The following is a 14,402-nucleotide window of genomic DNA, read 5'->3' as shown; positions in this document are numbered from 1 at the left end:
TAAACTTGATGGATAGATGAAATCTAGACCTTAAGGTGGGGATGTATAATTAGCAGACATCACCATACTGACATTAATTGAAACCATCAAAGTAGATGAAATCATCATGGGAAAATACAGACAGAATGCAGACAATTCAGGTAGACGTGTACTAGAGGCTCTTGAAGGAAACTGGAGAGGAACAGCCTAAGATGTAGCAGGAAAACCAAGATAGTATGGTATCTAAGGAATGAAAAGAATAGGAACGTACTAAATGAGGAGGGTTAGGGAATGATCAACAGTCAAGTGAAAAAGGGTGGTGAAATTAGGGACTGAGACCGTTATATTTAGCAATAAGAGACTGACCATTCATGGTCTTCTTGGTAAACACAGGTGTCAGAGAAGTGGTTACTGGAAGACTTGTTGCTGGAGTTGAAGAGTGAATGGAAGGTGAGGCATGAGAATGGGTTTCAAGAGAAAGAAGGAAGACATGGTAGCTAGAGAAAGGTTGTGAATTTCAAGAAGGATTTTTTTTTAATAGATGAGAAAAGGTTAACCATTTAACTTTTAACAGAAAAAGGCTAGTTGAAAATGAGAAAAAAAAAAAAAAACAGGAGAAGAGAATAAAGAAATTCTGAGATAGGAAGGTATGGGATCAGAGCCTAGACAGAGATCAACTTTCAGAAAGGCAGAAAGATATTTCTACTATTAGGAGAAAAGAGAAGGGATACAATAGGTACAGAAGTGAGCAACTAGTGAGTTGGGGATAAGAAACAGTGTTAATTTTGTGGAATACCTTCACTGTGTCTTCTTATTTTCTCAGAAAAGTAGGAGGTGAGATCATCTGCTGACAGTAAGAGAAGAAATGAGTTTGGGAACTTTAGTTTAAAAGTTGGAAACAGTTTTTGTGGAGAAGAGTAGATGACAGCTCACTAGGAAATGAAGGGGGTTGAAGGGACCTGTACATTTTACTGAATCTTTAAAATATCTATTAATGGACTTATGAATGTGGCCAAACAGGAGTACCTGACACTGGAGCACCTTTCCCAGCTTCACCAACTAAAAACCTAAACAAAACATACCCAACAACTGTTTTAGCATAGAACTGTTACATCTGAGAGAAAAGACACAAATAAGATAATTCCATCTGAAGGCAACTTGTGAAATGGTACAAGGAGGGGGAACTCAAGCAGAACACGGCCAAGTACTGATACACTAAAGTGACACAGATCACTGTTTGAGAAAGCAAACTACCAAAAGGAAGATATGAAATCACTTCAAAATCTACACAAATCATGTAGATTTGGAATCTACTGCTGAATATTAAACTGTATGAGTACAGAAAAACTCCATGAAGCTGGGTACAGAATCACCAGGGAACTGTATTTGTCTATGACATATTCAAATTCTGATTAGACAGAATTGAGAGATCTCAGTGAACACCCAAGGAATGCAGTATAGACACCAGAAATTATATTTTAGTATAAAAGCTAAATTCTAACATAAATGCCATTATAGATTTGCCCCAACAAAGCTTAAACACAGCAAAGGATCAAACTATCCTACAAGTAATTTAGTTCCTGGCCTAAGAAAGCTTTAATACACTTTAAAGGAAGAGAACAAAACCCACACACTATAAACAAACAAATAAATACTAAATTAAAAATAATTAGATATGCAAAGAAGAAAACATGACCCATAACTGCAATAAACAAAAAATCAGTAAATAAAACAGACTTAAAGATAATATAATTAGCAAACAAGGACTTAAAAGAAAGTATTATAAATATGCCCAAGGGTTTAATAAGAAGAGAAATGGACAATAAAACAAAACAAAATATCCAAGTAGAATTTCTAGACCTGAAAAATTCAAGATCTAAAACAGATAATAATTCACTCAATGGGATTTACAGCAGATTAGACACATCAGCAGAAAATATTAGTGAATGTGATAACAAAGAAATATAACCTATCCAAAATGAAGCAAAAAAAGGAAAACAAAAAAACTAAGCATAGCCTTTGTGGCCTATTTTGAGTTCCAGGATGGAAGGGGCAATGAAGAATATTTCAATGGCTAGGAATTTTTTTGAAAATTGGTGAAAAATATAAACTCACACATTTGAGGAGCTCAATGAACAAAAAGCAAGACAAAAACAGAGAAAATCATACTAAGGCTATTATAATAGCACCGCTGAAAACCACTAATAAACAATCTTACAAGATATTAAAGGAGAATAAAAAAGAATGTATTACATACAGGGAAACAAGAATAAGTACAAACTTCCCAATGGAAACTGTGCAAGCCAGAAGACAGTGAATCACCACTGCTAAAATGATGAAAGAAAAACTAGAATTCTTTATTCAAAGAAGTGTCCTTTGAAATGAAGGGCAATTAAAGGATTTTTTTTTTCAGATAAACTAAAACTAGGAGAACTAACAGTAGACCTACAAGAAAATAAATGCAAAATCTTATGTGTACACTCAACCATACAAGTAAGCAGTAACAAGATAAAGCTTGTCAGACTGGGTAAGAACGATACAAGTATATGATGTCATCAACAGCAACAACACACTTTGACCATAAAGACCTATAATGCTTAAGAGTAAAAAAAGGGTCGAAAAAGATATGTCTTACAAGCAAACACCAATTATAAGAGGGGAAGATTATGCAGACAAAGCAGACTTCAAAGCAAAAATATTATCAGAGATAAAAACAGAAACATCATAATAATAAAAGAACCAATTTACAAAGAAGACATAATGCTTCTACATATTTATGTCCAATAATAGCTTCAATACATGAAGCAAAATCTGCCAGGATCACAGAGAAAAAAATACTAACCATCACAAGAGAGACATTTTAGTATCCCTCTCTGTAACTGAAATAAGGGGGGAAGAAAAGGATCCCTATATCTTGAAAAAAAAAAACAACCAACTGGACCTAAGTGTTAGATTAAGAACATTCCATCCAATGACAGTTGAATACACAGTGAAACTCTGGATTGCGAGTAACTTGTTCTGCGAGTGTTCTGCAAAATGAGCAAACATTTCTAATAAATTTTAACTTGATAAACAAGCGATGTCTTGCAATACGAGTACTACATGATGCCCAATGTCACATGATCACAACTGAGCGGATGGCTCTCTCTTTCTCTCTCTCTCACTTGCTGTGGGATTGTGGGTGACTGTCTCCCATGCTCGGATGCTTGGTCTCAGGCTGTGGTGTGTGCCGGTCAGTAATTTTTCAGAACACTGCAAGGTGCCCACAATTGGCACTAGTGTATTTTTTGTCATGTCAAAGCACCTATGGACAGTCCTTTGCTTTTCCACACAAGAGTAACCTTAGGAATGCTTTGCTTCATTGTAGGTCATTGGATAGGTTCCTTGTTAAAGTTGTACAAAAAGAAAAAGATTCCATTGAGCCAAAAGATGGCAGTGATTCTGTTACTGATAGTGAAAGCTATCCTACACAATAACCCTCTTCTCTCTTGTCTCCTTCACACCAGCCACAAAGGTTTTCAAAGTTAACTACAGGTTAATTTGCTTATTTTTCTTTATATTTTGTATTTTCTTTATTACTTTATATTATATTACACTACTGTAATCATTTTTATATGAATATTTTTGGATTGTGGAACGAATCATCTGAATTTATCCACTAAGATATATAACAAAAAAGTGTTGATAAATACTCAATTATCTAGGAGCTGATCAAGATATATCTAAGTGTCCCATGGGTATAAGAATAAATGAGAATGGAAATATACAAAAAATTGATAACGAAAACATAACATAATATGGGATACAGCTAAACCAGTGCTTATAGGACAATTTACAGCACTTTAGCTTACAAAAGAAAAGAAAAAATATTTCAAGTTTCCATATTAAGGAGCTAGAAAAATAGGAATAATTTAAAACAGAGGTAAGCAGAAAGAAAGAAATAATACTTACTAGAAGAGAAACAAAATAGAAAACTGACAAAAAGAGAAAAATCAATAAAGCCAAAACTCAATTCATGTGAAAAGACCAATAAAATTATTAAACCTCTACCTAAACTGATCCAGAAAAAAAGAAGATATAAAGGGCCCTTATCAGGAATCAGAGATAACTGCTACAGATTCTACAGACAATAAAGGATAATAAGGGAACATTATAAGCAACACTACATGAACAATTCAGTAATATAGTAGAAATGAACAAATTCCTTCAAAGACTAAAATACTAAAACTGTATCAAGAATAAACAGAAGAATAGCCCTGTAATAATAAAAGAAACTAAGTTTGTTACTAATACCTTTCCCACAGTTTTACTAGTAAAATCTATGAAACACTTAAAGAAATAATAATTTTAAATAGATTGCTTCAGAAAATGGAGAACAGCATTTCCAAACTCATTATATGAAGTCAACATTACCCAGATACCAAAAACAGAAAATGATTTTACAAGAAAATAGTATTTCCAAAGCCCTAATTAATACAGACAGTACTCTTTAACAAAATGGCAAATCTGATGTAGTAATATATAAAAGTATAATGCAACACATGAAGTATAGAGTATCATGTAGAGTTTATCACAGAAATGCAAGGATTGGTTTCACTTGGGAAAATCAATCAGTGTAATTCACCATGTTAACAGAATAAAGAAAGGAGAATTATCTTGTGATTATTTTGATGAGTGCTGAAAAAGCATTTGATAAAATAAAACATGCACTTGATAAAAAAAAAAAACTCTTAGAAAAACAGGAACAGAAGGGAACATTCTCAGCTTGAAAAGAGCATCCATGAAAAAAAGTAGTATTAACATCATATTATAAAGTGAATGAATGAATGGTTTTCTTCTAAAACTAGGAACAAGGAAAGGGAATTTATTCTCACCATTTCTATTTAATGTTGTCCTGGAGGTCCTAGCAGAGCAATAAGGTGAATAAAAATAAATAGATGTTTAAAATGAAACATCCTGGGGTGCCTGGGTGATTGAGTCAGTTAAGCATCCGCTTTGGCTCAGGTCATGATCTCACTGTCTATGAGTTCAAGCCTGGCATTGGGCTCTGTGCTGACAGCTTGGAGCCTGGAGCCTGCTTGGGATTCTGTGTCTCCTTCTATATGTGCTCCTCCCCCACGTGCACTCTGTCTTTCTCTCTCTCAAAAATATATAAACATTTATTTTTTTTATTTTTTTTTCAACGTTTATTTATTTTTTTTTATTTTTTTTTCAACGTTTATTTATTTTTCGGACAGAGAGAGACAGAGCATGAACGGGAGAGGGGCAGAGAGAGAGGGAGACACAGAATCAGAAACAGGCTCCAGGCTCTGAGCCATCAGCCCAGAGCCTGACGAGGGGCTCAAACTCCCGGACCGCGAGATTGTGACCTGGCTGAAGTCGGACGCTTAACCGACTGCGCCACCCAGGCGCCCCATAAATATATAAACATTTAAAAAAATAATATGAATGAAATGTCTTTATTTATGGACAATAAAGAATGAAATGTCTTTATTTATGGTAGAAAATCCAAAGGATTCTCCATATAAGCCTCTGAATATAATATATAAACTTAGTATGTTTTCAGACTACAAGGTCTACACAAGTATTAGCAATAAAACATTATATAACAAACATTTTTAAATACCATTCATGATAGCATCCAAAGTATTAAAATATTTAGGTCTAAGTTAAGCATAAATAATATAAACCCTATACATAGAAAACTACAAAACACTGTTGAGAAAAATTATAGAAGAACCAACTAATAAAAAGATATACCATGCTCAAGGATTAAAAGACTTGTTGTTAAGATGTCAACTGACCCCAAATTGATCTATAAATTCACTGTAACCCCAATAAAAAATCCCAGTCGACTTACAGTTTTTCCTTTTTTTTTGCATCTGACTTCAGCTCAGGTCATGATCTCATGGTTCTTGAGTCAGAGCCCCATATTGGGCTCTGTACTGAGAGCAGGGAGCCTGGAACCTGCCTCAGAATCTCCGTCTCCCTCTCTCTCTGCCCCTCCCCTGCTTGTGCTCTGTCTCTCTCTGTCTCTCAAAAATGAATAAATTAAAAACAAACAAAAAAAAAAGAAAGAAATCGACAAATCTATTCTAAATTTCCATGGAAATGCTAAAATCAATGTCAACCATTATATTACCTGATATCAAGCCTTTCTACAAAGCTACCACAAAAAAGACAGTGTGGTGACGTCATAAGGAAAGATAAAGCAATGGATGGGAAAAAAAGAGGATAGAAAAGGACACACACATGATTATTTTTGACATAGGAGGTGACTGGGAAAGGGTGGACTTTTCAATAAATGGTGCTGGAACAACTGGATATCCATACATATGGTAAAAGATAAAGACTGCAGTTCACCTCATACAAAACACAAATTTAAATCACAATGGTTAACAGAAAAAGACCTAATAGAAAAAGCTAAAATAATAAAATTTTACAAGAAAACATATAAAATCTTTGTGAGAAGGCTGGGAAATCTAGAAAATGAGGTCAGCAAATCCTCCCCTTAAAATAACTATATAATGATATAAAACTGTCAAGAAGAACAATTTTAGGGCTTCGGGCACTAATGGCAAACAACATGTTAAGAAATGTTTCGTCATTAAAAACTGAACTTTAGGTACTAATTGTTGAAAGTCTGTGTCATTCTTGCCTGGTCTACTCCCATGACCTATCCCATATGATCTGGACAGTAGTCCTGCCAGGATAAGGGTGCTTGTGTTTAAACATACACAGGAAACATGATGACAATGATTCAAATAAAGAGAATTGTAATAAAGACAGAGAAACTAGAACACTGAGAAAGACAATCAGAAAAATGAACAAAGCTTCGGAGACTGAAAGGATAACATTAATTATTTCAACATACATGTAATGGAAGCTTTGGAAGGAGAGGGGAATTCAAGGAACAGAAAAATATTTGAAGAAATAATGGCTGAGAACTTCCCCAATCAGAATAATCCATAGATGTGAGTTCATCAAATCTCAAGCTGGATAAACACAAAGTGATCCGTACATATACATGTAACACAAAAAGTGCTGAAAGCTAGAGTAAATGGGTGAGCAAACAAGCAAGTGAATGAATTTCAATAAATCTTGGTATGGACCAGAGAAAAAAAACTCATCATGCACATGAAAACAACATGATAAATTACTCACTACTCATCAGAAACAACAAAGGCTAAGGGCGGCAGAATGGCATATTCAAAGTGATGGAAGAATAAAACCTGTTGATAAAGAATTATGTTTCCAGCAAAACTATCCTTTAAAACTGAAGGCAAATAAAGACATTCACAGAGAAAAACCAAGAAAATTCACTAAAAGCAAACATGCCTTACCAGAAGTATTAAAGGAAATCTTTCAGACTGAAAGAAATTATCCTTGATTCCTCTTTGTTTCTTCCTGCACATTCAATGCATAAGCAAGCAAGGTCTATTAGCTTTATATACAAAATAAGCCTTGAATCCATATACTTTTTTTCCATCTTCCACTGCCATCATGGGAGCAAGAGCCTTGAATTTTCATTTCATACTATTCTCCTACTTGAAACCCTTTAATTGGTTCTCTATGTACTGAGAATGAAATCCATACTATTTGCCATGGCCAAATATACCCTATGAAAAAAAACTTCTCCCTACCTGAACTTTTCTCCTATCATTCTCTCCTCTCTCTATAAGTTCCAGATCACTGTACTTTGTATTCTGTAAATGTCCCCAACTCCTTCCTGCTTCAGAATCTTTGTACTTATTATTCCCTCTGCCTAGTGTCACAGGCAAATCATCACACAAGGCTGGATTCTCCTCTCAAATGCCATTTCCTCAGATCATCCAATCTAAATCTACCCTACCCCCATGACTTGCCTCCTTTTGCTTTACAAAAATTTTGTAATGATAAATAGCATTTATCATTATCTGCAGTTATAATGTTCATTTATTTGACTTCATCTAATATATACCTCACTCAATAAATTATAAGGTTCATGAGGACAGAGATCTTACTATCTTGTTCATCAAATATACATAACTTTAAACCTTATGCTAACATATAAACAATTTTGAACTCTTGAAAGATTTTTTAAAAGCTTTTTTCTTATTTAGTATTTTATAAATGTCATATCTTACAAATTCTACCAGTCTTCTTCAAAAGCTGAATAATCCTCCAACACTATCTCAGGTACTGAAAAGAAAGCAGTATGCCATAACTACTGAGTGATAAACAATGAAACTCTTGAGGGTTGGGGCAGATAGGAAATCCTCTGGGGATTGGGTGCAAAGTCATCCCTCCATCCCCAATTACTATCTTCCTAGGTCTTAACAGCACTCTTGAATATGACACTGTGATCAACAGTGAATTCTTGAGAGCAAGGGAATATGTCCTTTTTATTCTGAATCCCATGTATCTAGCTAGCATTGCTAGACAGAAGGTGTTTAATTATTTTTCTGAAGCGAACAGCATGTTTCTTCATTTATAAAAGGAAGGTAACAAGATTACCTACTTTAGAGGGTTATTGTGTGGCCAATAAAGAAAAAAAGAAGAAGAAAGGGTAAGTGAAAGAAACAAGGAAAAACATCTCCATGAAGTACTTAATCTCAACTATTAGGTTAGAAAAGCACAGGAGAACTGATCAAATTACCACCTCTCCTATGAACTCTTCCCATTTATTCACCTACCTAGAAGCTAATAAGCTAATAATATCATAAGGTCATAATAATTTCATAAGCTAATAACATATTACATTCTATTTCAGCACCAGACAGTAAAGATCCTCCCTTTCCCACAAAAAAAACTGGCTTATAAGGAACATGGAAACTGAGTAAGAAAGTTCTGATGTCACAAAAAACTAGGAAGAGGAGTAACTACAAGAACACTGTGGGGAAATCTAACAGTGCAGAGTCACTGAGTATTTTAGAGCCTAGGGAGTATTCCATTAGCAGAGATTTCATTAAAGACATCAGTACTATTCCAGTAGCCCCAGTAGCTTCATGTCCTACCCTCACATGTTCAAGAGAGGAGCTAATGAACTACAGATACAATCTTAATTTAAACTATTGTTGTGGTTTTAATTCCTGAAGGCCATCAAACCAAACATGAAAAGTATACCAACAAAAATTAATCCATGAAGCATTTAAAAAGGCTCTCATTTAAATTCATTTTTAAGAGTTCTATTAACGGCAACATAAATTAGAACTATTATCTTGGCTTTAATTCCTAATGTCTAGCAACCTAAATAGGAAAAATATGCATGCTATCGACAAAACTAAACCATCAAACATCTCTTAAGTAAAAGCCAGTAAGCTTCAAAAACATGCAACAGCCTCAGGTTGTGATTTCATTATTGATGAGATACAGGAAAGTATCTACATAGCTTGTAGCCAGTTCAGCAATAGGGTTGTAATTGAATGTCAAATTTTATTTGCTAAAATTGAGTTATATTTAAAATAAATATTTACTCAAGAATAATATATTTGATATAGTGGAAAAGGCTATTACAAAAGAACTTTAATATTAGTTATTTTACTTACCAAAATGCAGTCCACTTTAGATTGTACAGTTTTGCTAAAAGAAAAAGAAAGTTAGGTTAATAAAAATGATAAATTTATTAAGTATTTGAAATAGTAAAATTCTTTTTTAACATTAGGCATAATACCCTAAAACTGCATCTTTCACAAAGCATAACATACATCTATTTCCCATTCACTGTACTAAATTCAGCCCTAAAGCATGATCAAAATATCTTGAGTTCACTGCTACAGTCAACCTATTACTGTTACAATGTATCATTCTAACAGATGTTTTGAATAAACAATTAAGTTTTTAGAGACATACTAAAATGCAGATATGTATTATAATACATAGAAATAGGACAGAGAGTTTATAATGAATTATGATTTTTATTCAATGCCTGCCACTCTGGAAAATGACTTGTTTGGCATTTAAAAGCCATAATGGTGTAATATTATCTGTATTTCTAAAGACTTGTTATAAAGTAGATTCTCTTGTCCTCTTCTCCCTCCCATTCACACATATGTATGCTCGCTCATGCACAGGCACACAGCCTAGGGAAAGGAATCCGTAGACATAAAAGTAGTAATAAAGATTAACTACTATGGTAATAAATTGGAAGGGGATAATGTATTTAGAAATAAATAATTCATTAAAAAAATCAAATTAAAAAAAGAAATAAATAACCCAAATAAAGGCACTATACATCAATTTAACTGAGCCACTGAATAAGTTAATTATTAATACAGAATACAAATGAAGTCAGTATAAAATAATTTAACTGTCATCTGAATTTTGTTATAACACATTAAAGTTCAAATGCAATGAAATCACATATAAAGTTCAGAGATAGTTTATATCTTAAAAGATGTTACAAACAAAATTATCTCTCATAAAAGATTCTAGTCAAATAAATGTAAAAAATGGTTATTTGCCTCTTTATACAGCTATGCAGTTAATCTATAGAGTAAAAAATCAACATTTAAATTTCATTACAGTCAATGCAATCAATAACCTCAAAATTTTTCATTTGTATTGAGATTTCAAATTTCACATTTTAAAGAACAAAGTATGACTTAATTAAGTTCAATTGCAAAAATATGAATGACTAAAAAGAACAAGAAAAGCAAATGATACCTCCACTTAAGAGGAAATGAAATCCCCTTCCCACAATCCCACGGAAGACTTTTTAGAGGTTTTTAAATCTTTTGGGATTTGTATAGTTTATAACACATTAGCAGCTAAAGTTAAAGTGTGCTTTTTTTTTTCTCTTCTTAGTAACTCCCACAATTTCCCTGAGATAAGAGAGTAATCTACAGATTAAGAATTGCTCCTAAAAAATAAAGAATCCAAACACTGTTCACCACATTCTTCTAAACCCCCAACATTTCCTGTCTAAAGTGTTACCGTAACCTAAACGGTCTCCCTGCTTCTTTCCTTAACACCTCCCCCTCCTTGCCCCAACAACTCTGTGGGCTATTGTCAACAAAATGGCCAGAGTGATTCTTTGTCCAAACCACATTAGTCCTTCCCTCCAGTCCTGATCATGGCCAACAAAGCCCGGGATGACCCAGCCTTCAGCTAGCTTTCTAATCTCATCTCCTATTATTCCTCTGTTCCTCATTCATTCAGCTCCTGCCACACTATCCTCGGTGCTATTTTCTCAAGGCTGGTGCAGGGCCTTTGTACTGGCGTTTTCTGTCAGCTTCTAAGACTTTTCTCCCATATAGCTTATCTGTTCATTTTCTTCATAACTTTGCTAGATGTTATCATTTACAGATAGTTCTTCCTTGACTTTCCCAGATAAAATATTCTCCATCACTCTCCTCCTTGCTCTGTTTCACTTTTCATTATTGCACTTGCCACCAGTCATTTTATATTTTTATTAATTTGTCACCGGCTATCTTCCTTGACTAGAATTTAACTCCATGAAAGCAGGCTTTATCTGTTTTGCTCCCTGGGGTATTATAATCTGGCACATGTTAGGTGTTCAATAAAATCTGTTAAATGAATAAATGACAAAAACATTCAGTCCCCCATATGAAGAAAACTCTTTGGAAAGACGGATCACTTAAAAAAGGGTTTGTAGAGAAATTAATATAAAATTGAAAATGTGTTCATTTTTAAAGCATCACTCTAGATATACTCCTCTTCTATCAGAAACCTGATCTACGGGATATCTGAAGAGGATGACTATGTCTTCTTATCACAAACAATTTGGTAAATCGCTAAAAATTATGTATAAAAGATAGCCTTTCAAAGAATAAACTTGAAAAGTAAAGTGAAAGTGCTTCTAAGCTAGATATGAACCTTGGCAATCACCTGACCTAGCCTTTTGATGATTTTTTACCTCATACTTAACACAAGCATAATAGAAGGATATAGATTTTTAGTCCCCTTTGATCTTCTGTCCAGTCTCATATCATACCTCACTACTTTCCCAAAGACAACTTATTAATCTGATGTGTAACTTTCCCAGTTGATATTTCAATATTTGTATGAGATACACAAATATCTACAAGCAACATACACTGTTGTTCCAAGAAGCTTTTACATGTTTATATAAATGCCTTTACATTATATATATATAATATATATATGTATATGTATGTGTATGTATGTATATATATATACATGTTTATATAAATGGCTTTACATTATATATATATATAATATATATATATATTCTGCAACTATCTTTTCATTCAACATTATTTTGAGATCTACAGTTTGATGAAATGCATTCATTTTTTATAATGTCTGAAAAGTATTTCAGTGGATGAACATATCAAATTTATTCATCCATTTCACATTTACTGAAAGCCAGTTATGTACTTTCCAGTTTTTCTACAATGTTGCAATAAACTTTGTACATGTCTCCTTGTGTACACATGTGAAAACCTCTCAGTTAGAAATTCAGAAGTTAATTTTCTGGGTCTCATGGATGTATCTACTCAGTTTTATTATATATTACCAAATTCTTCTCCCAAGCAGTAATATCCATTTATATTTCCATCAGCAATATATGATAATCCCTATTTTCCTATTAAATTGCACAAATAAATGCCATTTATACATGACATATAATACACATATTAAATACTTATTCTAAGGAATATAAATTTTTAAAATTTATCATTTCCCAATTTCTAGCAATACTGTGTACCTTTTCACCTGCTTACTGGCCATATAGGTTCTTTCCTCTGTAAATTGCTGGTTCATATTCTTTGCCCATTTTTAAGGGAGTTGACTATTTCTTATTAAATTGTTGTAGTTCTTTATACATTCTGGACACTAATTCTCTTTTACATATACTTAACTTTATTAATGATGCATTTTAATGACATCTTACTAAAGTTAAAATTTTTGATTTAGTCAAATTTATCAATTTTTTTCCTTTATGATTATATTTTTTATCTTAAGACATCCTACCTAAAGTTTTTTTTTAATGTTTATTTATTTATTTATTTATTTATTTATTTATTTATTTAGAGCGCTTGCTCATATGCACATATGAGCAGGGGAAGGGCAGAGAGAGAGGAAGAGAGAATCCCAAAGCAGGCTTCACAGTGGCAGTGTAGAGCCTGATATGAGGCTGAATCTCACGCTCGATCTCACAAACCGTGAGATCATGAAAGAGCTGGATGCTTAACTGACTGAGCCACCCAAGTGCCCCCTATCTAGTTTTAAAGACATATTTCATTCTAAAATTTTTGAAGTTAGCTTTTCAATTGTGATCTTTATTCAAATTAGAATTTATTCTTATGTATGGTATGGTATGTGTGTGTGTATAAATAAATAAATACACACACACACACACACACACACACACTCTTTTTGGCAAGCCAACTATACCCTATTTTATTATGCCAAGTTTTCATGTGTGCTTGAACCTACTTGTGGCTTTTTTTCTATCTTATTATTAATCTATGTGTCTATCTCTGAGTCACCACTCTAAGTTTATTAGTGCTTTAAAAATTAGGTCTAGTTATTCCATGACCCTCCTTGACCATATTCATAACAGCCTTGATAAGTCTTGGGCCTTAAAATACTCTAAGTGATTTTTTCGGTTTTTTCAATTCCACAAAAATCTTGCTAAGATTTATACTGAGCTGTACTGAAGTTATAGATTGAAGTGGGAGAGCTAATTCATAATTTGGATTTATTTTTGTCTGTCTTAAAAAGTTCTTATAATTTTCCCTATATCTTTTGTTAGAAAAAGTCCTGGCTAGTTTATAGATGAATTATGTCGTGTACCATGAATTATAACTTTTTTTATTATGTTCTCTAATTGGTTCTTGCTAATGTACATGCTGATGTGCACAAAACTGTCAGTTCTATGCTGACCTTGTATTGAGAAACCTTCCTGAACTTATTAGCTCTAATAGTATGTAGAATCTCTTGTAGATAATTTCACTTACAATTAATGAAAATGTTTTTCTTCTTTTTCTGTCTTTATGCTTCTTTTTCTCCTCCTTTCTCTTAAATAATTACATCGGCTAAAATCTCTAGTCTAATGGTGAAGAGTGCAGTGACAGCAGACATCCTTGTTCTGTTTCCAATTCTTATTTCAAAGTTTTAATATGATATACTGTGATATTCCATTTAGGGTATATTTTATACTTTCCTACAATATTCCTAAATATTTGATGCTTATTTGATTAAAAGAAAATAACGCTTCAATTTTCTAATGTCCTGCTTCAGATATTAAGGTAACTTCCCACATACAACAATGATATATCGTGGACCACATATAAAAACAAACATTAAAGTTAAAGAGAGTGACCAAAAGCAGGTGGCAACTGGAGGGAAGGCATCCTTAAAAGAAGGGAACTGCACTGGGTAGGATATGTATTTATAAGGCTGTTGCCTGAGGCCTCTTACCCCCCATGCAGCACTGAGCCCACAAGAATGAA

The 14,402-nt window shown here is 33.3% G+C and overlaps 1 protein-coding gene across 1 annotated transcript in view; it reads right to left on the bottom strand.

The window, feature by feature from the left end:
• The window catches only part of RFX7 (regulatory factor X7), a 135,051-nt gene that overhangs the window by 68,407 nt on the left and 52,242 nt on the right, over window positions 1–14,402 (bottom strand). The window contains exon 3 of the mRNA XM_043555358.1: window positions 9,507–9,540. Coding sequence (XP_043411293.1) covers window positions 9,507–9,540 — 34 coding nt within the window. The remainder of the gene's footprint in view (window positions 1–9,506; window positions 9,541–14,402) is intronic.

The sequence above is a fragment of the Prionailurus bengalensis genome, chromosome B3 (assembly GCF_016509475.1).
Source record: "Prionailurus bengalensis isolate Pbe53 chromosome B3, Fcat_Pben_1.1_paternal_pri, whole genome shotgun sequence".
Lineage (NCBI taxonomy): Eukaryota > Metazoa > Chordata > Mammalia > Carnivora > Felidae > Prionailurus > Prionailurus bengalensis.
The sequence above is the reverse complement of the archived record's forward strand: the minus strand, read 5'-3'. Positions and strand labels throughout refer to the sequence as shown.